This window comes from Coccidioides immitis, assembly GCF_000149335.2.
Source record: "Coccidioides immitis RS genomic scaffold supercont3.1, whole genome shotgun sequence".
Taxonomy (NCBI): domain Eukaryota; kingdom Fungi; phylum Ascomycota; class Eurotiomycetes; order Onygenales; family Onygenaceae; genus Coccidioides; species Coccidioides immitis.
In genome coordinates, this window is record NW_004504310.1 from 6,729,686 (window position 1) to 6,752,965 (window position 23,280).

A 23,280-nucleotide genomic window follows, 5' to 3' on the forward strand; every position below is an offset into this window, starting at 1 on the left:
AAAAAAGAAACAAAAAATTATAGACTGATATAATACAATTGACGGAGAAAGGAGACGATGATGACGACAAAAAAAAAAAAAGGGCAAGCCAGGCGCAGCGTTATCGCGAGGCTTGGAACGAGCAAAGCAAGCATCTTACACACAGTACGTTTTGCTGGGCGTAATGGATTACGTGTACCGGGCACGCTGACTGGCTCGCCGCGGAGAGATTAGCAGTTCTGGCCAATAGACGGCTGCTATTTGGGGCCCGTGCAGAGACTAAAACGGGTAGTTACCAGGGGGTTCGGGCTGGGCGTTACGGTGGCCGGTATCGAGCTCGTATTTGATTCGCGACGCCCGCAGCGATCTGAGACATTCGCTTAGTCACACGGTGCAACCCTCCAGCGTCATCGAACTGCGACATCGACAGACGATCGGCCAGCCAGCGGGCCAGCGGGCAGGCGGGCGTCGAGGCCAGGCAGGATCCTGCGCATTGTCTCAGCGGGAAGGGCCGCAGGCCGTGTGGCGTGCAGCCAAAAATTCGCTGCAATTGCCGGAAGATACCCCGCTGCCATAACGCCATGATGCAGGGAGCGAGTTCCACGGCGGATATGGTTCCTTTTTCTGCCCGGCAAGACTGCCATTCTTGAGTCGGCTCCTTGGGCCTGGAGCCATGGGCCAGATGCGAGATTCCGCGAAGGATGGATGACCTTTATACCTTATTACTCTGTGACAATGTATGCATTGGATCATTCGACCTTGAATTAGTGGTATCAACGCCTCTATCAGAGTGAAAGATAAAGAACTATTTAAGATCGCACGCCTATCTCCAAGTTCTAAGGAGGATCCTATCCGCAAGAAAGATTCCTTGATGCTCCTAACCTATGCCCTCCTACAATCGGTTAGCATTCAACTCGACCTGGTCCATTCCCGTCAAGGATTCCTCATGGCCTCAATATTCTGTTCCGTCCCTGGCTCTAAAGCTACCCACACTTGTCGGTTACCGTGCACATCGAATCGTTCCACGCGCGGGATGATCTTCCAGCCATTGAGGATATGGGCGATTGGGGCATCAAGTAGCACCACGGAGTTGGCCCTATAGAGTCCAGGTGGTGATGTATATGCCTCCTCGGTGTCGTTATGGGGAAAGAAGGTTCTATACTCATCGTCTTCAACGAGTTTAAGCTGAAGCGGTGTTGGAAGCGGTAGAATACGTGCGGTATTTTGGCCATAGACCGGGAAAACAGCCGATTCCTCTTCCGCAAAGTGGGAAACGCGCCCTTCAGCGACCTCGAGAAGGGTGTACTTGAGCTTGTATCTTCCTGGAACATTGAAGGACAGGTTTGAGAAGATGAAATAGCTATCGCGGACGTCATCTAGGCCTTTGAGCCGCTGGAACGGTACGATTGTCGTTCCGCTCATATGGTCAGTGAGGGGACCCGTGCCGTCCGGGAGGTGGAGAGTGCAGTGCACAAACAAGTGGCCGTCTTGCGGGTAAACCAGCTTGAGAGGATTCTTGAACTTGACGATGGGAAATCGCTGGAGGAGAACCGGCTCTCCATCTTCGCCAATAAATGCGCAGACTGGATTTTGTATGACTTCCAAACCGAAGTCTGCAATACCCAGAATTCCGGGGCTACCTCGGGTTGGCCTGATGTATGTAAGTGCAGCCAGAGGGCTGGCAGAGATGGGCACTCCTCGAGTGCCCATTTAGATCGAATACGAATTCGGACGTTTCCAGTCGTTGAGGCAACGAAGATTCGAAGCGGGCCTCGGGCTTGAGTCTGATACCCTTGGAGGATGCGAGCAAAGGCGCGTGTAAGGGGTTTCCTGGCGGATTGACAGATGAACAAGTATCGAGGCTAGAGCCAGAAGCATAAGGGCACAATTGAAGTAGAGATAAGGGCAAAACATAGGGGGGAGTGAGCATCAAAGGCAAATGATGTAAGGGAAGCGTAAAAAGATGGAATGCAGGTGATTTAAGGAACTTTGCTTGAGGCTTGGAGTGAAGGTGTGCCTTTGCTCTAGTTTACTCTGGAAAGGATGAGCACAAGTTGTTTAAAGAAAGAATGGAAAGGCTCCTTTGAATGAAAAGGAAATAGAGGGCAAAGATAGAAGATCGCTTCAAGCAAGGCGCATGGCCCATTGTGTGCTTCGCATCTCAGCAGGTGGTTAAGCGCAAATGATGCTGCTAAGACATTTTTTAAAGAATGGCAACATATATATGCACATGAGAAAGCCTGGATCAGGTAGTTGAAGAACAAAATTTTCAAAGGTGATATGTCTCTTTTTTAAGATTCTAAAGCAAGAAGTTTAAGAATATTCTTAAAATTTAAAATAGTATCTTACTCAGAGTCTCTAAAGAGATAGGAAATAATAATAAAAAATACAGTAACTATATTTTTAGTTAATAGTATAAAAAGAAATAGATTTATTTCTTGCCGGTAGGAAATGGCCCAATGCATAGATATATTACAAAAAGCCATCTAGGATCACAGGCTCTATAGCTGGAAAAAAATTGGGGGGTATAAATAGTAAATACATCAGAGCATAAGAGCAAATGACTCTTCTCACTCACAGTTTTGATGGTGTCTCGATTGCTTTCCGTCTCATCTTGGTTGTGGATAACTTCACGTCATCTTCTGGAGTCCCTGAGCTTGGAAGCTCTGCTTTCCGGAATAATACTTGTCCTACTGCATCGCTCATGGTCAAGACACGGGAAGAGACGGTCGCCCCGTCTCGTCTGTTTTTCCTAAAGGGGGAATGGTAGGTAAGATTTGGCGTCTAGCAAGTTGGGGATCAAAGTTCGACATACCCTTCGCGCCGCGACTGGGCGATCAAATCTGTAAAATCCCAAAGCCTTCCGCGAGGTAGTAGTTTCCCAGTTTCAGGGTCCCTTTCCGGCATCCAATTGGGGGCAATCCGCAGGGTTGCAGCGGTACCGGACTCCTTGCTTCTGGCGACAATTATGATCCCCTCCTCTTCGAATCTCTGATAAGCGTTCTTGAGTGTCTCTTTGTTCACGGCTTCGAAGTACGATAGATCTCCTTGGTGATAAAGCGTTTTGCCCAGCTATGTCGCGAAGCGGTCAATAATGCCCAAAACCACTGCAAGAGATGTGGCGTATACGCATTACTTACCAGCTGAGCATTGTCTTGTGCTTTCTTTAGATCGACCCAGAAGGTCTGTGGGTTGGATAATGGTGGCGTGAGTCCTAGAAGGGAGACTGCTCCAAGCCAGCAGGCTTCGATAAAGGGCCAGACGAGGAAGCAGTAAAAGTCATAGTTCTCCCGTCCGCACTGCCGTTCTTGGTCGCTTAATTCAATCACCGTGGGAACATTTGTCGAATTACGGGTCACTTTAATCACGTTATCACGTTCCAAGCCGTGGAGAGTCTTCTCAAGATTTGTAGTCAATCCTTCTGGAGGAAATATAAATTCACCACGAAAGATCTAAGAAACGGATTAGCACAAGATATAGCGAAGGACGGGCCTGGTGATAGAAACCTGTGATAAAAATGAAACCTGAGAGAGCAATTCATCGTATGAAATTCGTTGGTTTGCTGGTCCGCCACCTTGCTTCACACGCGTATACATCGCAGCAGAGACCAAAGCTTCGGTGATGAAGAGATGTATCGTCATGTTGCGGTAAAACGAGAGCTGAAACCTGTCCACAGCGTAAAAGGTGGGCTCCGCAAGTCCGCCTACTTCACCAACTAGTTTTGGACCTAGGTCCTCAAGAGCACGATCCACCACATGTTCGGTTGCAGCTCGATAAAAATGCGCGACTCGTCCGCCTTTGGCTCTCACACGCTCACAAAGCCAGTCAACACGGCGAACTAGCTCAGCTTTTCCAACCCCACGGCCTCGGAGAGTTAAAAGGACGGTACCAACTAAGGCTGTAGGCATGATTACTGAAACATCATTGATTTGTGAAAGAACTCGATATCCAAGCGTTCTGAGAATGCGCCCTCTTTCGGCAGGATCAACAAGACTGATACTGCTGGGGTTCTTGTTGAGCCTCGTCAATTGTTCCGTTATGAATTGTTTTAAGCTCCAAGGCTCGTGGAAACGGACGTCAACGCGCCCCAACTTCAGGGACAATACCGATGACGAGGACAAGAAGTCCTTCAAGTTTTCTTTTTGCTTTGGCTGGCCAAGAAGCTCGCTGATATAGGACCTGATTAAATGTCAGTACTCCATGTGTCCGCAAAACTAACCCATCCCTGACAGGCTTCTCACTCTGTTTCTATGACTTTGTCGTACTGCGTGCTGACCGGGCATATTATGGCGTCGTCTACTCGACCTGAAGAGACACTGTCCAATAAAAAGCTCAAAATACCGTATTTTGGTGGCAAGAGCTTTCCTGTTCTTGACCGGCCACCTTCTACAAAGCATTCAAAATTGTAGCCATTGCTGAGAAGGGTATCGACATAAGCTTGAACCAGAGTATGATATAAGGGATCGTTTCCAAAACTGCGTCGAATCCACATTGCACCTATTGGCGGTTAGCAGTTATGCAATTGTATTATTCACAGAGGTTCTATCCTCCAACATACCGGCGTGCTGCAGAAATGGTCCTAGAAGAGGAATGTTGAGGTTGTCTCCTGCCACAACAACGGGGAGCGCAATTCCAAGGCGGTAGCAAATAATCTGGAGCGAGACATAGTCGACATGAGATTTATGGCAAGGAAGGAAGATGATAGATTTCTTTTTCTCTGCTGCTTCTTTGGCCACTGCTCTTAGACGGAGGACTTCTTCGCTAGAAACATGGATTCCTGCAAATCTATAGCTAAGTATCAAGTATAAACGCAAAAGTAGCTGAACCGAGAAAAATCCATGAAGGTCTTACCTTGGTGATAAGCTCTTGTGAGGAGCTGGGTACAGAGATAGTAAGCGCCTCGGATGAAGGTCTTACTCTCCATCTTGCAAATCATATTATCAATCATAGTATCCACCACCTCGCGCAAATTGGCTATAATCTCATTTTTCCGACGTAGGCTTTTGTCGCCGTTGTTATTGGATGGCCCGTTCAGCAGCCCATCTTTCTCTTCCACTTTTGTCCTCAGCTCAGCCAGCTCGGCAATTTTTCCCTGAAGCAACGGGTGGTGCAGAACTTCAGATTTTACCTTCTCCGTAAAGCCAGAATAGAAAATTGGCTGGCCAACAAAATCATCATATGCGCGCCATCCTGTACCAGACACAAACAAGCTGATCTCTCGTAGAAACTCGAATGGGTTCTGTCGAAAGCGGCCCATTTGCTGTACTAGACGCCGTTCTGTGATACCGCCATCTTCGACCTTGGCGCCGGCAGTGAAGCCGGTAGGCTGGATTCGGACTTTATCTCCGACGATCTCGAGATCGGGCGCGAAGCTGGTTGGGTTCTCCGCTGGCTTTGTGGAAGGCATTGCGATTTAAGGAGAGCGTTAACTATATGCGTAAATGTAGGGTGTGGGTTGCGGTTATTGGCAAAGCAATAGGGGAATCAGCGTCTGTGTGAAGGGCTCGCTGTGACAGTCCATAATCCCGGTTCCCCGACGACAAATCTCTCACAGCTTTGCATCCAACCCAAGAAGAATATGCCAACACGAAACGGAGTGACCAATTCACCAGATCACCGTTTGTCCCAACAAGCGCAGGAATTAAGATCCTCCATCTCCGATAAGGTTTCCAACCTCGGCAGTACTCCCCGGTCGCGGGTCCACTCAGCGCAATTCCGACAGCCGGCCGATTTGGCTAGAGAGGCCCCTTTCAGGGCTACATTGGATGTGCATGGAGGGTTCTCCGTATCTCTACTAGTTTCGAGGATTAAAACACGGAATACAGGCATGCGGCGACAACTTCCTACTGGTTTGGCCTACCTCTGGAGTTGGATGGAGGGGTAACTAAAAGCTTGGTATGGGGTATTTCCCTCGCATTGCTCCGTATCATGAAGCCAGCTGAATCGGCCATCCCTGGGTCCGGACAGCCCATGTCTGCTGTCGAAGCTGGAAGCAAACCCCATATTCGCGCCATCACTTCATCTACAGCGTACAAAGCATCAGGTTTGTATTCCATCGCATGAAATCTTCGAAGGTGACATCGTTGGGTTGTGATCTATGCTTAGTTCACTGAATAACACGCTAGTCCTAGTACGGGATGGTGCCTGCTCGGGAGTTCCGCCCAAGGATGACGGCAACGCAGCAGACACCATCACAATCAGCCTCGCTTGTTGAAAAAAAGCACTTCCAATTGACTCAAGATGTAGACTCAGACCTCTTGTTTATATCTGCGTATTATCCCCTGTGCTGTATAATATACCCGCTCTTATTTCCAATGATTGGGAAATTCGCAATTGTTTCCACAGGGTCTACAGTTCGCGTCTGTTTGTTGGATATTTCAAAGCCATGTCCCGTTGGGTGAGATCGTTCTCATGTAAGGTCTTGATCGACTGTCTCAGTGATATAGCGCTAACTTGCTGCATCAAGCCCTCCCTTATAGGCTCTCCAGCGGGACAAATGCTGGTTCTCCAGGTTTCGAAATCTTCCGGGATGTCCTACCCCTCCGCGAATACCGGAGAAACCTCCTCCTTTCGAAGAAAACAGTCGGATTGGTTCCTACGATGGGCGCCCTGCACGAAGGGCACCTTTCCCTAATCCGACAAGCGGCTAGAGAGAATACAGATGTCGTCGTTAGTATTTATGTCAACCCCACACAGTTTGGAGTCAATGAAGACCTGGAAAGCTATCCGCGGACGTGGGCAGAGGATATCCAAAGGCTCCAGGAGTTGGACCGCGAACTTTCCCTCGCTGGAGCCAAAGACCAATCTGCAGCTCCTCCGGGACGTATTAGTGCCGTTTTCGCGCCAACGACGAAAGTCATGTACCCAACCCTTCCGCCAACGTCTGAAATAAACGGAAACGGATCGTTTGTTACCATTACGCCTCTGGCCAGTTTGCTCGAAGGAGCATCCCGTCCCGTGTTCTTCCGTGGAGTCGCAACCGTTTGTATGAAACTGTTCAACATAGTCACGCCGGAACGCGTTTACTTTGGCCAGAAAGATGTGCAGCAAACGGTGGTGATCAGGCGCATGGTTAAAGACCTCTACGTGAACACGGAAGTGAAGATTGGGCCCACTGTTCGTGAACCCGATGGGCTTGCCCTTAGCTCCCGGAATGTCTACCTGGGCTCCCGACGACGAAAGGTTGGCCTCGTCCTTTCGGCCGCCTTGCGACAGGCTGAGAGAGCGTATTCTTCCGGTAAACACTCTAGGGAAGATATTCTCAGAGCTGCGCGCAGGATTTCAGATGCTATTTCCAAGGAACAGGAAAACCTTCAACCGTTTCAACGAGCAAGATTTGAAGTGGACTACATTTCCCTTGCGCACCCCGAATCGCTCGAAGAGCTGGATGCGGTCGATAGCTCGAAGGGAGCGGTGTTGAGTGGCGCAATTAAAATGTACCCTCTCGAAGATCCGCAACCCGGGGAGGACTGCGGACTGGGTGAAGGCACTGTTCCAGTGAGGCTAATTGATAACATAATTCTTCCGCCGAAGCCTTGACTTGTTCAGTGGTTTGGTGAATCTTTTGGATTCTAATTCTCTGTTGAGATCAACTCCAATATACCCTCGCCACATATAAAGGACATTTACGATTGAATTATATACTTTACAACGGAAGACACTGTACATACACGTTGATTATGACAAGCAAGATCCTATATACAGTACGGAGTAGGAGTACATATGCAGTAACATGTCACTGGCTTGGCGCTCCATTTAAGCAGCCAATGGATCGCGTCCATTGAAACAAGCTTAAATATATGTAAACCAATCGTATTCCGACAAAAATTGGCCAATCAGCTATTCTCAAAGCTCAAGTTATATTTTCTTCCGAATATCTCAGTATCAATTTTATCAACGACCAGGCGACGGATATCTCGATATTAGTGGTGGTGAAGCAGTTCAAAGAGGGCACAGACGACCTTGGTTATCACCATGGCCGAAGATGGCATGCTTCTCAACTTCAGCCTAGACGACAGCGTCATCAAGCCCCAGCAGCGCTTCAAAGGCGGGACATGGAAGGATCGTCTGGTCGCGAAAAAAATCGCCGTCAAGCGACAGAATAAATCTCGACACAGCGCAGAGACAGGAGCTGTCAACAGCAATAATCCGCAGAATCCTAATAAAATCAATGTTCCTACGGGCCAGCGACCGGCGAAGAGACAGAGGATCGATGGTGGAGATTTCAAACCCACGACCAAGTCGAGTGCTGGAGGCGGTGGGGTGGGAAACGACGAACAGACTGATCGCAAGTCATATGGCGATAGACAAGTTATTTCTTCGCTGTTTACGTATAATCCTACCGCGAAGACGGTCGCGAGCACGGATGGCGCGACGCACGATGAAGATACCACTGAGCCAGCGAAGCCTTCGAATGCGCCTCTCGTCGATGGAATCGACACGTTTACGTCCCTTGGGCTATCCCCAAGTTTAGCGACACATCTGCTAACAAAACTTAATTTAAAAACCCCGACGGCTATCCAGAAAAGTTCGATAACGCAGCTACTCAAGGAAGAATGCGATGCGTTCGTACAAGCGCAGACTGGTTCTGGAAAGACGTTAGCGTACCTTTTGCCGATCGTTGAACGGCTGATGAGGATATCGAGCCATAACAAGGGAAAGAAGGATAGCGAGGGAAATACTGTCCACAGAGATTCGGGGCTATTCGCCATAGTGCTGGCTCCAACGAGAGAACTGTGCAAGCAGATCTCCGTAGTCTTGGATGGATTACTTCGGTGTGCACACTGGATCGTGGCGGGAACTGTTATTGGAGGAGAAAAGAAGAAATCTGAAAAAGCACGGTTACGGAAGGGATTGAATATTCTGGTTGCTACGCCCGGCCGATTGGCGGATCATCTGGAGAATACAAAGGTTCTTGATGTTAGCAATGTGCGATGGCTTGTGCTTGATGAAGGCGATAGGCTCATGGATTTGGGGTTTGAAGAAGAGATCCAGGGAATTATTAAGAAGCTGGATGAAAGGCGGAGACCGTCCAAGATTCCAGACCTCCCGGCCAAGAGGACGACGATTTTATGCTCGGCCACGCTGAAGATGAATGTGCAACGTTTGGGAGAGATTAGTTTGAAAGAGGCAATCCATATAAAGGCAGATCCTGCTGATGAAGATGATGAGCAGAAAGACGGCTCAAAGCAGCCCGAATTCTCTGCGCCTGCACAACTGAAGCAGTCGTACGCAGTTGTGGCGGCGAAGCTTCGATTAGTGACACTTACGGCCCTGTTGAAGCGGACATTTGCACGCAAAGGATCAGTCATGAAAGCGATTATTTTCGTTTCTTGCGCAGACTCTGTGGATTTTCATTTCGAGGTTTTCACTCGACGTGAAAGTAGTGAAGAATTACCCGATGCTGATGATGAAAATGCGCCCAGTTCTTCAAATGTTCATGGTAGCATTGCTACGGCGTCTGCATTCTCTAATCCTTCGAATAATGTTATACTACATAAACTCCACGGCTCGCTTCCACAACACGTTCGAACAGCAACCCTTTCAGCTTTCGCAAAGCAAAAAGACGCATCCGTTCTCATCTGTACAGATGTCGCAGCCCGTGGTCTCGACTTACCGAATGTTGATTTCGTTATCGAGTATGATCCGGCATTTTGCTCGGATGATCATCTTCACCGTATCGGTCGTACGGCACGATTAGGCCGCGATGGTCGAGCACTGATTTTCCTCCTCCCTGGCAATGAGGAAGGGTACGTTGACATATTGAAAGGCAGCTATCGCGAAGGTAGTAGCAATTCTGTGACGAGAAACGAAGTGAACGAAATCCTTAAACGAGGCTTTGGTGGGAACAGTGAAGCCATTAGCAAAGGTTGGGAAGATAAAGCTACCGACTGGCAGCTTGATATTGAGCGCTGGGCTCTCGAGGATTCAACCATTTTGGAAATGGCCAGACGCGCTTATCAGTCTCATATCCGGGCGTATGCGACGCATATCGCTGCTGAACGGCACATGTTCAATATCAAAGACTTACACTTGGGTCACTTAGCGAAGAGTTTTGCGCTACGCGACAGGCCAGCCAAAATCAATGTTCCGGGCTTACGGCCAGGTAATGAGGACACGAAAAAGTCCTTCAAGGCGGATCGTAAACTTGCTTCGGGCGAGAAGAGAAAGATGTCAGCAAGGGAGGACAGCTCCTCAACTACGGATGCTGCTGAAGCGAGGAAAAAGATGCAGCAGAAACTAAAGGAACACATGGCCGGAGCGAGCGAGTTTAATATTGCTTGATCCGACTTCTGAAAAGTGATATTGTTGGATGGAGTTGCTTTGTAGGGTCTGCTCAATAGATATCCCATAATGATATTTTTCCGTCTTTTGAGCCCACGGCAATCCAATGTGTAAGCTGTGCTTTTCGACTGCGTTGTTGATTGATAGCTATAAGGGACCGCGGCTGGTTTCTTTGGATTAAAGTAGAGCTCTCCGGCTTTTCTTCGGCTGGTTCCGTTGGTAGGTGAGTGGTCGGCTCGTCGGCTTCAATTTCAGCAAGCGCAATGGCGTAGCAACCTTCTCGATGCCATTTCAACACGGCTAATTCCTTTATACTTTTGCACGAGTAAACTCGCGCACGACCATCCCATCCACTAGTAACGAGTATTTTTTCATCAGACCGTATTTTCAGTCCCTGTTGGCCTGCGTGTTTGGTATTCACGATTCTTAATGGCACCTGGTCCCCAGATTTCACATCATCGCTTCTCAGAGGAAGCGGGTGCCTCACAATCATCGCATCCGCTGAAGACGTGAAGAAATGGCTTTTATGCATCGGAGAGACGTCTAGCGAGAGAATGGGTTGTTGATGTGCACGGTGCAGATATATTCTTTCCCAATTCCATGTTGACGCATCATCCATGTCTTCTATGACAATAGGCCCTCGTTGCATATGAACCATAGCTTGGCCATCTTCGTACCCGGATACCACGTATAAGTCACCAGCCGAGGAAAAGAATATCTCCAGCGCCATCACCATACCCGTGTTAACCGACTTGTCTGCGTATATTATGCATATCCGCTTCTGTGAAGGTAGATGAAAGATATCAATTCCGCCGGTATTCATGGCGTTGGGTACAGCAATGAACATTTCAGAGGACACCTTGGGCATGCAGCTCCCAGGCAAAGCGTCCACAGAGCTGACTTGCTCCAAACAGGAACCCTCGAGATTTGGCTCATAGCTCAAAGAAGGCTTGAAGCAAATAGAAAAGCCACAGAAATTCAATGCGTTCACCGTGATCGAATAGATCAACCAAGGCTCCTTCATATTTTTAGGGGTAGAATTTTCTTCGATAGGCAATCTTTTATCGAGAAGCTCTTCCTCTTTTGTGTTTAACCTCCATACACGGAGAGCATTGTCTCTCCCATGGCTATTCAGAATTCATTAATAATAACCAGATGTAAAACTTGGCTGGAGAACCATACGTAAACACCCTCATCTCCGACGAGTCACTAGCAGCTTGCTCATTCGCATCACATAAATGACCGCCATCGGCGGCAAATTTGACCCCTTTGACATTTAAAATGGACCCCTCATGGGCCTTCCAGGTTGCAACGGGTCGCTTGGTAGTCATATTCCAGACGATAGCCCATCCGTCCGCGTCGCCAGAAACAAGCCTTGTATTTTGGTTGTAGAAGTGCAGGGCATGAACGGGGGCTGCATGGCCACGAAGAACATACACCGGGGTCGCCGGAGGATGCATCGTAGACTGTAAATCTGAAGAAGCCATCTTGAAGAGACAACGGCAGGGCCGTCGATGTGAACGAGGAAAACAAAGACCTCGCTGTGGAGCAACTACGGGCTATGGAATACAATACCAGAGTGAACGAGTTGCGGTTGCTTGGCTGCTTACTTAAGAGCCATTTTTGAAGTAACTAACTAGTTAACTAACTATCTGCAATTGTTCTCCGCGCTCCCGGATATGCAACGAAGTACGGAGTACTCCGTATGGAATGCTTATTTTAATGTAGCATTCAATCAGTTGATCACTCAAGGCAGGTTGATGTCCATGCATGTCACCACTTTACGTATGTTATTATATTAGAATGCTCCCCGGAAACAATAAACAGTACGACACAAAATAATTCTAGCATGCATATTGACCAAAATATGCGAGCTAGACCAAAGAAACCTAAAATATGAGTAGGCTTCGATCAAACTGCAGTTGTGGTATATACACAGGCAATATCATGGAAAAGAGCCAAGCGTATCTGCAAGCGGAAAAATGATCCTGAACGCGTATGCGCAGCAACAAGGATGAGCGGGCTATTAGCAAGACTGTATATACATTAAGATCCGTTTATCAGGCCGCTCAAAATGCATGACAAGGAGGCACAACAGAAGATTCGTCCTCAATCGAGCCTTCGCGCTGTGAATGAAGCCTTTGGGGGGTACCTTACTTTCCCCGAATCACTCTCAGTAGGAACCATAGTGGTAGTTGTTCAAATGATTATTATGCGGAGCAACGTAATGATTTTGATACGGGTGGTTGTCGAACGAAAAGTCTGCGGTTGCCATAAGTGGGTTGACGATGCCCTGTGGCATCCTGGGTCTTGATGGAGGCGCGCTTGGCAATGCGGAATTCAGCAAAGAGGACCCGAGGTCTGTAGAAGGCCCAGCTGCTGCCATCTGCGGATGCTGACTTTGATGCGGCGACATATGTGAGGTGGCGCTATTCCAACCCCATTTCTCGATAAGTTCATGCTGTAGAAAGCCAACTTGCCATCCTGTCTCCTTGATGATTTTATCCAAAATGGCAATCACTTCCTCTTGAGCCTCTCTTCCAACAACACATTCCGCTGCAATAGCTAGGCATCGAATTGAGACGCTGGCAACACCCCTAAACAGTAGTCAGAATCCACAGCTATGGATAGACAGTAAATATCAGCTCACCTGTCTTTCACATGTGCTACAATGCCACAAATATCATGCGCATGACTATGCTGCATGGACAGCATCTCATCTGAATATTCTGACTCCGTAGGATGCACTTTTGCCAAGAGGCAACAAGCAGTATGGTAGAATAGGCGGCCAACAACAGCGGAGCGTTTGATGAGCCTAAACTATTATCAGCACATAATGCTTTCAGAAGAAAGACTCGACAAGTATCGATCAAGTACCCACCAAACTTCGGGGAATGATGACTTCGAGTTTGTTTCCCATGGATGTAAATAACCCAGCGGCATCATAGATCTCGGGGCACATCTTGCCCACTCATCACACCAAGCTCGCAGCGCGTTCCACTCCTCACAACGCTGGTTTAACCTGGGATCATGGGAACTTCGATCAAGCCCTTGGTACGCCATGGTGGCTCGATAATTTGCGATTTTCGCACATATATATAACATTCGATGGGTCCAAAACTCCTCATCGCCCGCGATGCTCCCTTGATTCAGGCTCATGTTCATATCGATATCCCATGTATCCGGATCCCAGGCCATTTTCCAGTTGAAGTGGAGGCAACTCAGCAGTTCCATGCCAACATTCAACCAGAAACATGCGCCGCCAATACCAGTTGTTTTGGCATTCCAGCGGCATTCCTTGATCAACGCACGAGCACCAGCGATATGATTCATTCTCTGCATGGCCTTTTCACACATAACTTCATAAACATTAAGGACCACTGCTGTGGTTGCACACAGCACCGTATCACGATTCGGATCTTGTAAACAGGTTAAGAGATCTCTAGTCGAAATGTTGTAATAATATAGCGCCTTCTCTTCACCGAATGAAGGATTGACTAGAAATAAATGTCGTGCACCGCAAGCCAGGAGAGCATTTAAGAGCATTGGTTCCCCAAGTGCGTGGAAAGGAAGAATTTGGGTAAACTATTCTAGTCAGTCGAATGACAAAACCCTTGTTCACGAAGAGAGCTCACATACGTGTTTTCCAGGATCCATGGAATCCATCCAAAGTCCTACTTCCTCCACGTACACCTGCATAAGTAATACCTCCTCTGCGGTATTCAAGTAGGGTCGAAGTTCATTCGCTGGAGCCAAGGGATGTTTTGGGGCATCAAAAGGAGAACGAGCCATCGCGTGTTCCGTATATGCAGAATCTGGGGCCGGTGCTTGAGGCGTGCCATGGAATATTGGCTCCGCTGTAATGTCTGGCTGCGGATGCTCCGCAAATGGAGTCAGTAATGACGCACTTGTCGGTCCTGGGTGTGGCGTTGCCATTGCTTGTGTCTCACGATAGGCATACACGGGGCCAGCTCGCCGACTCGGGGTCTCCTTTTTTAATGAAGGATACCTCTCGTAGCCGCCTAGGTACTCCGATGCTATCTCGCGAGATTCATCATGGAAGTTTACCTGCCAATCATGGCTGGAGGGCACGGCATATGGGGGTGCGGCAACCTGAGTGTCGATGAAATTTAGACGAACTCCACGCTTGCACAGTCTATCCGACTTCTGGCAGTTCTGGCAACGAGGAAGAGTTTCATCGCATTTGAGATGCCGCTCTCTGCATGTTAGACAACCGGTCCTGACACGCTTAGATTTGGGTGCATCCGGCCGTGTTGCTGGCCCAGCGCCCCGCCCCGCGGCGGCGGCTCCAGCAACAGTGCTGCCAACGGCACTTTGTTGCTTCACAGTAGCGTTCTGTGATGGATTCGAATCCAGCTTCGCTGCTATCTGATATGCTCCTCCATTTCCAGAATAGTCAGGTATCGCTGATACAGAAGGTGAAGCGGCGAGATTTAAAGGAATATCGAAGTCATTCTGCGGGAGCAGGTGTCCGCCAACGGTTGATGACATTGATATCGCGTAATATACTGTTGTCCATAAAATTATAGCCCAGGATTCGAGGCAGCAGGCGAAACTATTCCCTCGAAGCGCAACTTTGCGCCCGATGTCATGAAAAGAGTTCCCCTTTCACCTCCACATCTATCGCAGTATTCACTGCCCGATGCTTTTACCCCGTGACGTAACACGTAGCGCGCTTTTGGGTACCATGGGATATGCCAAGTGAGAGCAAGAAAGGGCAGATTCGGCGAGTGAGGGTCTATGTAGGATTGTTGTTGTTCGCTTGCAGGGATCTGTTAAATATCGCGCCGGGGACTGTCCGCAGTCTGTAGGGATCTATACGGGACGGTTTGCAAATGAATCTCGGCGTTGTTGAAATTCGATCGCGCGCGTCGAAGGCAGGTGGTTCTCGGAATGACGGTGAGCTGCACAAAGATATTCCATTTAGAAGATGCGCGCTAAACAAGGAGCCGTGGAGCACCAGGAACAGGGAAGGGCTGACACAAGGAGCGCAGGCTCAACCGATGGGATAATGACGGGGACTAAAGGCGTGAATATATATCTTGCTTACCACGGAGGGTTGGAGGAAAAGCTTTCGATGTCAATCACGTCTCGATCTGGCGAGGTGTTCGTCCCGATGGATTGGTTCGTGGCACCAAGACAGACGATCGTGAACGGGATGCCGAAAAGGGGTGGCTCTGGTTCTGAGCAAGACTCAACGGATGCTGATCGGAATTAAATATCACAGATTAACAGAGGTCCCCGGAACCGTTAGGGCTTTCAATGGAGGGGCTGGTTATGGGGTAGGGAGTCTGTACCCTCCAAGGTGCTTGGGGTGGAACATTCAGGTCTGTCTGTTTGGCCGGCTGACAGCCGGGGTGCTCGAGGAAACCCTGGGGGTCAAGGAACATGAATTGGCAATACGATTGACTTGTTTTGAAAGAGCATCGATCAAGCCCGATGAAGACACTATTGCTATTATTTTGATACGGCTGTCCCTGAATAAGTTTAGTCTACATTAATTTTGTGTTTCATCCGGACATTTTGAGACGGATGCCTCCTCTTTTGGCGGGTCCACTGACAACAATCGAAGCCCGAAAATATGAATCAATAATCTATCCAGAGGAAGGTTATGCATGAAAGCCTGCACCTAATGTGAAGAATATACCCTCCGGTCGTGTATGCCCCTCCCAAATTGTACATAGAAACCGTCTGTCTCAACAAAGAATACCCGGAAGTGAAAAGGAGTCGATGAGAACCCGGCTGCTACCTTCGGCGTAAACGAGGCAGCCTGACGGGCGCAACTAAAAGAAAGACCAATGCTGAAGAAACGATGCTTGAGAGGAAAGTGATACGCAAAGCACGTTCGTACGCCTCAATAACTATAGTAGAGAATGTGTTATTAGCACTTCCTCTCACGTATTCAAAGTTTTTGGCTACTTGCCTTGATACTGATGGATTGGATCCAGCTCAGATATAGCGGCAACAGATCTTCGGACTCGTTGAATAATCTCTGCCTTATCGTCCCCCGTAACTGAGAGGTTGAGGTACACACGAAGCGAGTTCTGAAGGACCCAACTGCTTATAGCCACCCCCATAACTGACCCTAGGTTGCGGAACAAACCAAGCGTCGTTGTAACCACTGCCTGTTCCCCCTGCTCGCTGACAGCCAGTACGGATAACATTGTCGCGGGGAATGCAAAGCCCTGTCCAAAGGACGCTGGACTAACCGATAGCATCCCTATCCAGCCTGGCGCATCTCTACGTAGCATGCTCATAGAGCACGTGCCGTAGATTAGACATATGCTTCCAAGAATAAGAGGAGGTTTTAGTCGGCGAGTCTTTGTCATGAGGAGTCCAGTAAATACGCTGCTTATCATGAGCATGAGTGACGCTCCGACGAGGCGAAAACCTGCGTTAGTGGGCGACTCCAATTTTACCGCCTGGAAGTACAGAGGAGCGTTAAATAGGACCGTGTTAATCGTGATATTTGCGCAAAAGTTGCCGAGGATCAAGTTCGCACGCGGGAAACTGGAGAGCAAAGGCAACGGCATCACGGGCCGCTTTGCCTCGCGCTCAACCTTGATAAAAAGAGCAACAATCGCACCAAATGCTGCCAAAGAGCATATAACCAGTGGATGATCCCAAGATAAGACATTTCCTCCCAGGTTGATGCCAAGCATCAAAGCAGTCACACCGGTAACCAACAGAAACGACCCCTTTAGATCGATTGACTTGATGGCCTGCATTAAAGAAAAGCCTTCTTGATATGCTAATTGTGGTCCGAGGGATTGGGGGGTAGTGAAGTACGCCGCTACTAGATAGATAAAAATGAAGGGCAGTTGGATGCCAAACGCCGCTCTCCAGCCAAGTTTGTCTGCCAAGAGTCCACCGAAAGCCAGGCCAAGGGATGAGCCCGTTCCATACGCAAGATTGATATACGACTGATATATTCCTCTATATTCAACGTAGATCAGATCAGAGCTCATTATCATCCCAAGGGAGGCAACAGCCCCGGCTCCCAGACCACAGCAAACTCTTGCGGCTATAAAGCTTCCGATACTTTGAGCTAGCGCGCACCAAGCCGTTGTGATGAAGAACACGAAGATCGCGAATAGATAAACCGGTCGTCGACCGAAAGTATCGGAGACCCGGCCGAAGAGGGGCTGGAAAGCTGTGCATGTTAAGAGGAACCCCGTCGATAACCATGAGGCCGAATTCGAGGAATTAAAATATGACGTAACCACAGGGTGTATGGAGCCCATCAGAGTGGAATCGAAGAATGCGATTATATACGAAAATAGAATACCGGTGAAGATAACCCAGAATTGGGCAGGGCTGACATTGATGAAATGGTGCGATCCCTTGGGCGTTGTTTGTTTGGCAGCCTCAGAAGCTCCATCTCTAGGAGGTACGGGAGGGAATCCAGGCTCAGTTTCACCGCCGTGGGGAACTGACTGAACGTTGGCGAGGTCCCGGTCCAAGGACTCCTCGTCGATATCGTCAGGGATATCCGGAACACTGGCAGTGCCATTGTGAAGTAACGGCGTCGACTCAGTGACTCTCCGAGGCGAAGACATGACGGCCGGCTGCAGCAATCAAACGTGATAATGTCCCACCCTACTCTGTACGGAGTACTCCGTCCACAATGCGATCACCCGCCTTCCAGAACGCTTCTCTATAGGCCACTCTTGTGCCAGTTCATATACCCAGGAGTAGCGAAATTAAGGTCAATTCCCGTCACCATGTGGCAGGATATACTCCGTATCACCTGAGGAATTAACTATCGAAGTCAGCCTCAGCGTACATTTGTGGAATGGCCGGGGCGGCAATCTGTGATATTGTAATGGTACGAATACCTGGAAACCATACCTGCATCGAAAATAGGACAGTGAAGCCCGCGCTTGCCGTACACAGCGAAAAATGATTGGCGGCTCCCCGATTCACCCAATTGTCATGAATTGAGTCCTGAACCCGTCCATGACGACTAGTCGCGGCGAGCCGCGTTCAACCAGCGTGCGATTTAAGTTGGGCTTGGCGCGATAAGGGCGGTGATTGCGAGCAAAATCCGGGGTCATGTGGATCGGCATTAGTCATTCTGCCGCCCCGTTTGCCGGTCGCCAGGGCGGTGAGCTGCCGGTCCCGATGGCTCAAAATGGCATAGCGGGCGGTCTCGGCCAATCAAGCATCCCGGGCCAATCGGCCGGTTGCTCTGCCGCCCACCGCCGCACGTCGCCAGGCAATAGGAAACAAGGGATGTGGTGGAGATGAACCTTTCTTCCCAACGCCCGACACTGTGACTCGGCAGAATCGCTCTGACTCCATACCTTGTCTACGCTTCTATCATGAAAAGCACGTTCAAGAGCGCCCCTCTCTCTGCTACACATCCTCGTTGCCATCGACTGCCCCCTTGACCGAGACCTACATACTGTTGCAGACGCCATATCCAACTGCAACGTCCTTGCGAAGCAGCCATGAGAGTACCACTTCGGATTGCCGTGCTCGAATGCGACGAGCCCTTGACCAACACCAAGGCCAAATATGGTGGCTACGGTGGTGTATTTGAAGCCTTGTTACGTGCCTCGGCGACAGCTCTGGACGTACCCTACAAAATCAACCCCGATTCTGATCTGCAGATCTCGAAATGGGATATTGTGAACAAGAGTGATACATACCCGAAATTAGAGGATATCGATGCGGTACTGATCACCGGCGCAAGTATGTCCATTCCCCATCGCCCCGGTACATATACATATATATATCCGTGTATCACTTACCCTTTGTTCGTTATTACAGGATATAATTCATATGATGATACGCCCTGGATCCTCAAACTTGTCGAATTTACAAAGAAAATAGCTGCTCAAGACCGTGTCCGCTTGATCGGCGTGTGCTTCGGACACCAGATCCTTGGACGGGCTCTAGGTGCCAAGGTCGGCCCTAATGACGCCGGATGGGAGGTGGCTGTCCATGATGTCGACCTCACAGAGCAAGGAAAGAAACTACTTGGCCTAGAGAAATTGGTATGTCTCCGATGTCCTGTTGGACTAGTTGTGAAAGAGAGGTGGGGTTCTAATATATTTGCCGAAATGTGCAGCGCCTCCAGCAAATGCACCGCGATATAGTGCATCACTATCCACCGGACGTTATCCCACTTGGATCCTCACCTCGATGTGAAGTGCAAGGAATGTACTCTCCGCGCAAGTTCATCACAGTCCAAGGTCATCCTGAATTTACCGAAGAGATCGTGATAGAACTACTCCATACCCGGAAATATATGGGTGCGTTCCCGCCAGGCATTTATGAAGAAGGTATGGACTCGGTCGCAAAAGAGAACGATGGCCTCGCCGTTGGGAAGTCTTTTCTTAAGTTCCTGCTCGAAGACTGAAAGCTCAACTTTGAGAATCAATGGATGATACAGCGGGATAGAGTCCCAAACAGATGCCGTGAATAGACCTTATTGGCTCCTGGGGGGTTTTTATATACATAATTTAGTTTACAGACATGATTCTTGAAACGATAGAGTACAACATCTCTATAATATGCAGACACAAATTTTTCTTTCCTGGAGCATCTCCACTGAGAGCATATGGCTGCGGCAACATCAGCAGCAGTGGTACCTCGACCAAATCGCGATCAACAGATAGGTTTCGCTAAAGCTGCAGACAGGGCCGTGTAGTATCACATGGTCGTGTTCTGCCTCATGACTCCACTCCAATCTTTTATTCTACCACGGTATCTCCAAGATTTCTTGTAAAACGACTTTTTGCTCCCATCATTTCTAGTACCAAAGGGATATCTCTTTTCACACACTCCCTTCTCTTTCCAAAAAGCCCGGATCGGACTCTATTCTCCTCTCAAATTTCGACCACCAGTCCCTGAAGCTCTTCAACGGCACCATCTCTTCCCGCCCGTCTGACGTCGCAAAGCTTGAAAGGAAATTGAACGCGTTCCCAATTATCCTTTGAGCAAGCAGCTTCGTTGATATATTCGGTCTCTGAAACATATCACCCCTCCTGACAAGCTCCGTAGATGCCGATTGAGCCTTCAATGTAGCTAGTTTGGAAGCCACGGCCTGTGCAGGTTCAATGGATATGCCTAGGGTAACGGTCATATTGATATTGGGTGATGGTGGAGATCCCGCGTCAAGCATTTCATCTTCCTCTTCGGCTTCCGTGCGTTGGCGAACGGGGTCATTGACTTTGAATATCGCAGAGGGTTTTTCGTTGGCAATTGCGCCGAGAAAGCGGAAATCCTGCGGATTGGGGTTTGGATTCGCTCCTGTGGAGAATTGGATATATACAGCTGCTGCAGCGTCGGCGGGAAGTGTGATGCCGGGGAGAAGAAAGACGACAATGTGCGAGAACTTGGGCCATGCGGGGAAGGTAAATACGAAATTTGTCGCGGGGGAACTAGGATCTGCTTGGATGGGGGTGGGATTCGTGAGGCACGGCCGGCTAGGTAAGACAACGGAAAACATCTTGGGCTAGGCTGCTAGTCAGTCAGCCCTTGAGCTGGGTTGAAGGAGCTTTCGTGTGTTCTTGAACTTTCCAGCGGCTCGGGGGCGGCGGGCAACCTGTAGAATGCGGGGTTAGTACGCTGTTAGATTAGCGTTGTGTCGATTGAGCATCCATTACTTTGCGGTGCAAAGGGTTAGATCCAATATAAAAGCACGATCCTATAAGCTATAGTCGAAAAACCGCAGGCTCTGTGCGATTGCGTGGAAACAAATGGAGCTCGGAGGAACTGGGCAGCTGTTGTTGACTTGGCCGGCCCCAGCGAATTCCGCCCGAACCTTGTAAGTCACGTGAGAAATGTGAATTTCGGTTAGTAATCAAGATTACGGAGGAGTCGGTGCTGATTAGCGAGGTCCCCGCAAAACGAACCAGCGAAACAGAAAAGGGGGAAGGGGGGGGGTTTGGCGAGCCATGAAGGGAAGAAGTGAAGGCGGAATCCGAGCTCCGAGGCCAGCAGCTGTCGACTAGAATTAAGTGAGGGGATTCAGATATGAGCAAGTCCTACCTTGACCTGGTCAACGAGTGTGATAGGTATGTGATGTCCTCTTTGGATTTGGAGGATAGAAGCAACTGTTGACACACGGGACGCAGGTTCCCCTATTACCACGATGACCCTGTATTTTACGAGCAATATATAACCAACTATCACACATTCAAAATCTCTGGCTGCAGTGCGGGACTGGGGTATATCCCCAATTTTGTAGTTGACAAGTTCCCTTGGCCAAAGGATCTCTGGGAAATAAACCGCGAGACGCGCACAGTGACACTCCTGGCTCTCCATGATGCCGCTGCGGAACAACGGACCGACCTTCTTGCTCGCACATTAGCCGCTGCCGTCAAAGAAGACACTTTTCAGGTCCTCCGAGGCTGGCGCAATGAGTTATACCCCATTTATGGGCCGGGCAAGAAATTGCTAGGCAGCATTGAGCGCTCCGGCAGCAATCTTTTTGGAATCCTGACTTATGGAGTGCATATGACGGTCTATGTGAACGACGAGAATGGTATTAGAATTTGGGTTGCTCGAAGATCAAAGACAAAGCAAACGTATCCCGGAATGTTGGATAACACCGTTGGCGGGGGGATCAGCACTGGCGAACAACCATTCGAAAGTTTGGTCCGCGAGGCCATAGAAGAAGCTTCCTTGCCCGAAGATCTAGTCAGGGCCAATACAAAAGCTGTTGGATGCGTTACATATACATATATACGAGATGCGCGCGCGGGCGGTGAAACGGGGCTTCTCCAACCGGAATGTGAATACGTCTATGATTTGGAAGTCGATTCGAGCGTCGTTCCAAAGCCGTGCGATACCGAAGTGGAAGGCTTTTACCTGTGGACTGTTGACGAAGTGAAGGCTGCATTGGCCAATGGGGAATTCAAGCCCAACTGCTCTGTTGTGCTTATAGACTTCTTCATCAGGCATAACATCATAACACAGGAGAATGAGAAGGATTATCTGGAGATACAAGCCAGGATCCATCGCCGTCATGAGGTCCCCACCCTTTGACGCGTCTCTTGGATAACATCCCTGTTTTTATTTATTTAGACAAACACAGTGATTCCTTAAAGACTTTAGAACCTAACCAGATAGAACGCCGGCGCTAAATGCAAATCCGAGAGTATTTCCTCTTAAGCTTTTTATTTCGTTTGTTGTTCCGTATTATCCCGTACTACCGCATTAACCTGACCGTGGTATTATCGGGTTTAAAAGGTCAAAGCTGTTCGAGCTTATTTCTTTATCAAGAGGTAAACGTAGTCGATTCTCAACGGGTTGAGCTTCTTGTATGGTCCATCCAGATACAGAAGTAATCCGCCAAATGAAACAAAGACAGCCCTGGTTCACCGAGAACATATTAGCTTTTGGTTTCATAACCTTGAACACTCGATCTACCAGCCTGTATGCAATAATCAGGCCAAATGGGGAATGCTCACATGTTCCCCGCCGTGCTACTGTCTTCAAATCGATAGACTTTCCCATAGCACACGTAGTCATAGTCATTTGCCAATGTTGTCTCGCCCATACCTACGTCTCTCCAAACAGCTCGCCCTCCGGCACCTTCATCTTTACCGTCTAGCGCTAATGTGGATGCGAGAGCGAGTGAAAGAGATTCACCAGGCGCGCAACGATAGAGCTCAGAGTTTACGTCAAGAGTGAAGGTGGTTAGCTGATCTGTGGACGTACAGCTGATACGAGAGACGCGATCGTATTTTTGAGCGTTAATTGACGTGATAGTGAAGGTGTCTTCGAAGAGGATCGGGTCAGACATGTCTGCGGTAGAGGGTACGGCGGGGAGGCTCAGGCGGAATGGAAGCTTCTTTTCGTTATTGCTTCTATTAAAACAGGTGGATTGAACACCAGAGTATAGTGAGTGGGGGGATGTAACTTGCTTTATCAAAAAGGACCCTTCAAACGGTGAGTTCATACAAGCCGAGAAAGGATTTCGGGGTCGAAAGCTTCTGCGAGTAGAATTCTTAGTGCTGCCTTAACTTAACTAAGAAGCAC

At 48.9% G+C, this 23,280-nt stretch overlaps 11 protein-coding genes across 13 annotated transcripts; 4 read left to right on the top strand and 7 right to left on the bottom strand.

Annotated features, from left to right (window-relative positions):
• Window positions 1-650: 650 nt before the first annotated feature.
• Window positions 651-2,223, bottom strand: CIMG_00678 (uncharacterized protein). The gene has a single exon (XM_001246906.2). It carries the CDS (start codon window positions 1,687-1,689, stop codon window positions 913-915), a length of 777 nt encoding a protein of 258 aa, XP_001246907.2. The 5' UTR covers window positions 1,690-2,223; the 3' UTR covers window positions 651-912.
• A 134-nt stretch (window positions 2,224-2,357) lies between these two features.
• CIMG_00677 (acyltransferase) lies at window positions 2,358-5,469 on the bottom strand. Of its 3 annotated transcripts, XM_004445847.1 has the most exons (8): window positions 5,108-5,378; window positions 4,831-5,034; window positions 4,538-4,756; window positions 4,221-4,476; window positions 3,486-4,158; window positions 3,120-3,431; window positions 2,795-3,051; window positions 2,358-2,731 (listed from the first exon to the last, which is right to left on the bottom strand). In XM_004445847.1, the coding sequence occupies exons 2-8, from the start codon at window positions 4,925-4,927 to the stop codon at window positions 2,554-2,556; spliced, it is 1,992 nt and encodes a 663-aa protein (XP_004445904.1). In that variant the 5' UTR covers window positions 4,928-5,034; window positions 5,108-5,378; the 3' UTR covers window positions 2,358-2,553. The 3 variants fall into 3 exon arrangements, with proteins under 3 accessions (XP_004445904.1, XP_004445903.1, XP_004445905.1); XM_004445846.1 differs by having other exon boundaries at window positions 4,831-5,469; XM_004445848.1 differs by having other exon boundaries at window positions 2,360-2,731; window positions 2,795-3,431; window positions 4,831-5,469.
• A 730-nt stretch (window positions 5,470-6,199) lies between these two features.
• On the top strand, window positions 6,200-7,712 carry CIMG_00675 (pantoate-beta-alanine ligase). The gene is made up of 2 exons (XM_001246903.2): window positions 6,200-6,392; window positions 6,446-7,712. Exons 1-2 carry the CDS (start codon window positions 6,365-6,367, stop codon window positions 7,516-7,518), a joined length of 1,101 nt encoding a protein of 366 aa, XP_001246904.1. The 5' UTR covers window positions 6,200-6,364; the 3' UTR covers window positions 7,519-7,712.
• Window positions 7,713-7,892: 180 nt separating this feature from the next.
• CIMG_00674 (ATP-dependent RNA helicase DBP7) lies at window positions 7,893-10,263 on the top strand (the record flags this gene model as incomplete). Its single annotated transcript, XM_001246902.2, has 1 exon — window positions 7,893-10,263. Exon 1 carries the CDS (start codon window positions 7,954-7,956, stop codon window positions 10,261-10,263), a length of 2,310 nt encoding a protein of 769 aa, XP_001246903.1. The 5' UTR covers window positions 7,893-7,953.
• Window positions 10,264-10,315: 52 nt separating this feature from the next.
• CIMG_00673 (WD repeat protein) lies at window positions 10,316-11,750 on the bottom strand (the record flags this gene model as incomplete). The annotated part of the gene is made up of 2 exons (XM_001246901.2): window positions 10,316-11,390; window positions 11,446-11,750. The coding sequence occupies 2 exons, from the start codon at window positions 11,748-11,750 to the stop codon at window positions 10,316-10,318; spliced, it is 1,380 nt and encodes a 459-aa protein (XP_001246902.2).
• A 340-nt stretch (window positions 11,751-12,090) lies between these two features.
• Window positions 12,091-15,612, bottom strand: CIMG_00672 (C6 zinc finger domain-containing protein). The gene is made up of 5 exons (XM_001246900.2): window positions 15,335-15,612; window positions 13,903-15,188; window positions 13,145-13,848; window positions 12,914-13,078; window positions 12,091-12,860 (listed from the first exon to the last, which is right to left on the bottom strand). Exons 2-5 carry the CDS (start codon window positions 14,773-14,775, stop codon window positions 12,437-12,439), a joined length of 2,166 nt encoding a protein of 721 aa, XP_001246901.2. The 5' UTR covers window positions 14,776-15,188; window positions 15,335-15,612; the 3' UTR covers window positions 12,091-12,436.
• Window positions 15,613-15,722: 110 nt separating this feature from the next.
• On the bottom strand, window positions 15,723-18,220 carry CIMG_00670 (MFS multidrug transporter). Its single transcript, XM_001246898.2, has 3 exons — window positions 18,136-18,220; window positions 16,208-18,046; window positions 15,723-16,145 (listed from the first exon to the last, which is right to left on the bottom strand). The coding sequence occupies exons 2-3, from the start codon at window positions 17,841-17,843 to the stop codon at window positions 16,030-16,032; spliced, it is 1,752 nt and encodes a 583-aa protein (XP_001246899.2). The 5' UTR covers window positions 17,844-18,046; window positions 18,136-18,220; the 3' UTR covers window positions 15,723-16,029.
• Window positions 18,221-18,572: 352 nt separating this feature from the next.
• CIMG_00669 (GMP synthase) lies at window positions 18,573-19,670 on the top strand. Its single transcript, XM_001246897.2, has 3 exons — window positions 18,573-18,981; window positions 19,060-19,286; window positions 19,361-19,670. Exons 1-3 carry the CDS (start codon window positions 18,738-18,740, stop codon window positions 19,649-19,651), a joined length of 762 nt encoding a protein of 253 aa, XP_001246898.2. The 5' UTR covers window positions 18,573-18,737; the 3' UTR covers window positions 19,652-19,670.
• An 11-nt stretch (window positions 19,671-19,681) lies between these two features.
• Window positions 19,682-20,976, bottom strand: CIMG_00668 (uncharacterized protein). The gene is made up of 2 exons (XM_001246896.2): window positions 20,901-20,976; window positions 19,682-20,839 (listed from the first exon to the last, which is right to left on the bottom strand). The coding sequence occupies exon 2, from the start codon at window positions 20,741-20,743 to the stop codon at window positions 20,069-20,071; it is 675 nt and encodes a 224-aa protein (XP_001246897.1). The 5' UTR covers window positions 20,744-20,839; window positions 20,901-20,976; the 3' UTR covers window positions 19,682-20,068.
• Window positions 20,977-21,164: 188 nt separating this feature from the next.
• Window positions 21,165-22,410, top strand: CIMG_00667 (thiamine pyrophosphokinase). The gene is made up of 2 exons (XM_001246895.2): window positions 21,165-21,311; window positions 21,372-22,410. The coding sequence occupies exons 1-2, from the start codon at window positions 21,271-21,273 to the stop codon at window positions 22,282-22,284; spliced, it is 954 nt and encodes a 317-aa protein (XP_001246896.1). The 5' UTR covers window positions 21,165-21,270; the 3' UTR covers window positions 22,285-22,410.
• Window positions 22,299-23,180, bottom strand: CIMG_00666 (DNA-directed RNA polymerase I). Its single transcript, XM_001246894.2, has 2 exons — window positions 22,710-23,180; window positions 22,299-22,611 (listed from the first exon to the last, which is right to left on the bottom strand). The coding sequence occupies exons 1-2, from the start codon at window positions 23,042-23,044 to the stop codon at window positions 22,506-22,508; spliced, it is 441 nt and encodes a 146-aa protein (XP_001246895.1). The 5' UTR covers window positions 23,045-23,180; the 3' UTR covers window positions 22,299-22,505.
• Between the last annotated feature and the right edge of the window lie 100 nt (window positions 23,181-23,280).

Excerpts from the sequence above, each read along its gene's own strand:
- CIMG_00678 (XM_001246906.2), bottom strand. The coding sequence starts at position 1,689 with ATGGGCACTCGAGGAGTGCCCATCTCTGCCAGCCCTCTGGCTGCACTT.
- CIMG_00668 (XM_001246896.2), bottom strand. The coding sequence starts at position 20,743 with ATGTTTTCCGTTGTCTTACCTAGCCGGCCGTGCCTCACGAATCCCACC.
- CIMG_00672 (XM_001246900.2), bottom strand. The coding sequence starts at position 14,775 with ATGTCATCAACCGTTGGCGGACACCTGCTCCCGCAGAATGACTTCGAT. Across the intron at positions 13,079-13,144 it reads TCATCATTCCCCGAAGTTTG|GCTCATCAAACGCTCCGCTG; the intron begins GTGGGTACTTGA and ends ATAATAGTTTAG. Across the intron at positions 12,861-12,913 it reads GTAGCACATGTGAAAGACAG|GGGTGTTGCCAGCGTCTCAA; the intron begins GTGAGCTGATAT and ends ACTACTGTTTAG.
- CIMG_00669 (XM_001246897.2), top strand. The coding sequence starts at position 18,738 with ATGAGAGTACCACTTCGGATTGCCGTGCTCGAATGCGACGAGCCCTTG. Across the intron at positions 18,982-19,059 it reads GGTACTGATCACCGGCGCAA|GATATAATTCATATGATGAT; the intron begins GTATGTCCATTC and ends TCGTTATTACAG. Across the intron at positions 19,287-19,360 it reads TACTTGGCCTAGAGAAATTG|CGCCTCCAGCAAATGCACCG; the intron begins GTATGTCTCCGA and ends CGAAATGTGCAG.
- CIMG_00677 (XM_004445846.1), bottom strand. The coding sequence starts at position 5,386 with ATGCCTTCCACAAAGCCAGCGGAGAACCCAACCAGCTTCGCGCCCGAT. Across the intron at positions 3,432-3,485 it reads AGGTTTCATTTTTATCACAG|ATCTTTCGTGGTGAATTTAT; the intron begins GTTTCTATCACC and ends TCCGTTTCTTAG. Across the intron at positions 2,732-2,794 it reads GCCCAGTCGCGGCGCGAAGG|GAAAAACAGACGAGACGGGG; the intron begins GTATGTCGAACT and ends TTCCCCCTTTAG.
- CIMG_00670 (XM_001246898.2), bottom strand. The coding sequence starts at position 17,843 with ATGTCTTCGCCTCGGAGAGTCACTGAGTCGACGCCGTTACTTCACAAT. Across the intron at positions 16,146-16,207 it reads TCCAATCCATCAGTATCAAG|TTATTGAGGCGTACGAACGT; the intron begins GCAAGTAGCCAA and ends TCTCTACTATAG.
- CIMG_00675 (XM_001246903.2), top strand. The coding sequence starts at position 6,365 with ATGTCCCGTTGGGTGAGATCGTTCTCAT. Across the intron at positions 6,393-6,445 it reads TTGGGTGAGATCGTTCTCAT|CCCTCCCTTATAGGCTCTCC; the intron begins GTAAGGTCTTGA and ends TGCTGCATCAAG.
- CIMG_00667 (XM_001246895.2), top strand. The coding sequence starts at position 21,271 with ATGAGCAAGTCCTACCTTGACCTGGTCAACGAGTGTGATAG. Across the intron at positions 21,312-21,371 it reads CTGGTCAACGAGTGTGATAG|GTTCCCCTATTACCACGATG; the intron begins GTATGTGATGTC and ends CACGGGACGCAG.
- CIMG_00666 (XM_001246894.2), bottom strand. The coding sequence starts at position 23,044 with ATGTCTGACCCGATCCTCTTCGAAGACACCTTCACTATCACGTCAATT. Across the intron at positions 22,612-22,709 it reads AGTAGCACGGCGGGGAACAT|GGCTGTCTTTGTTTCATTTG; the intron begins GTGAGCATTCCC and ends TCGGTGAACCAG.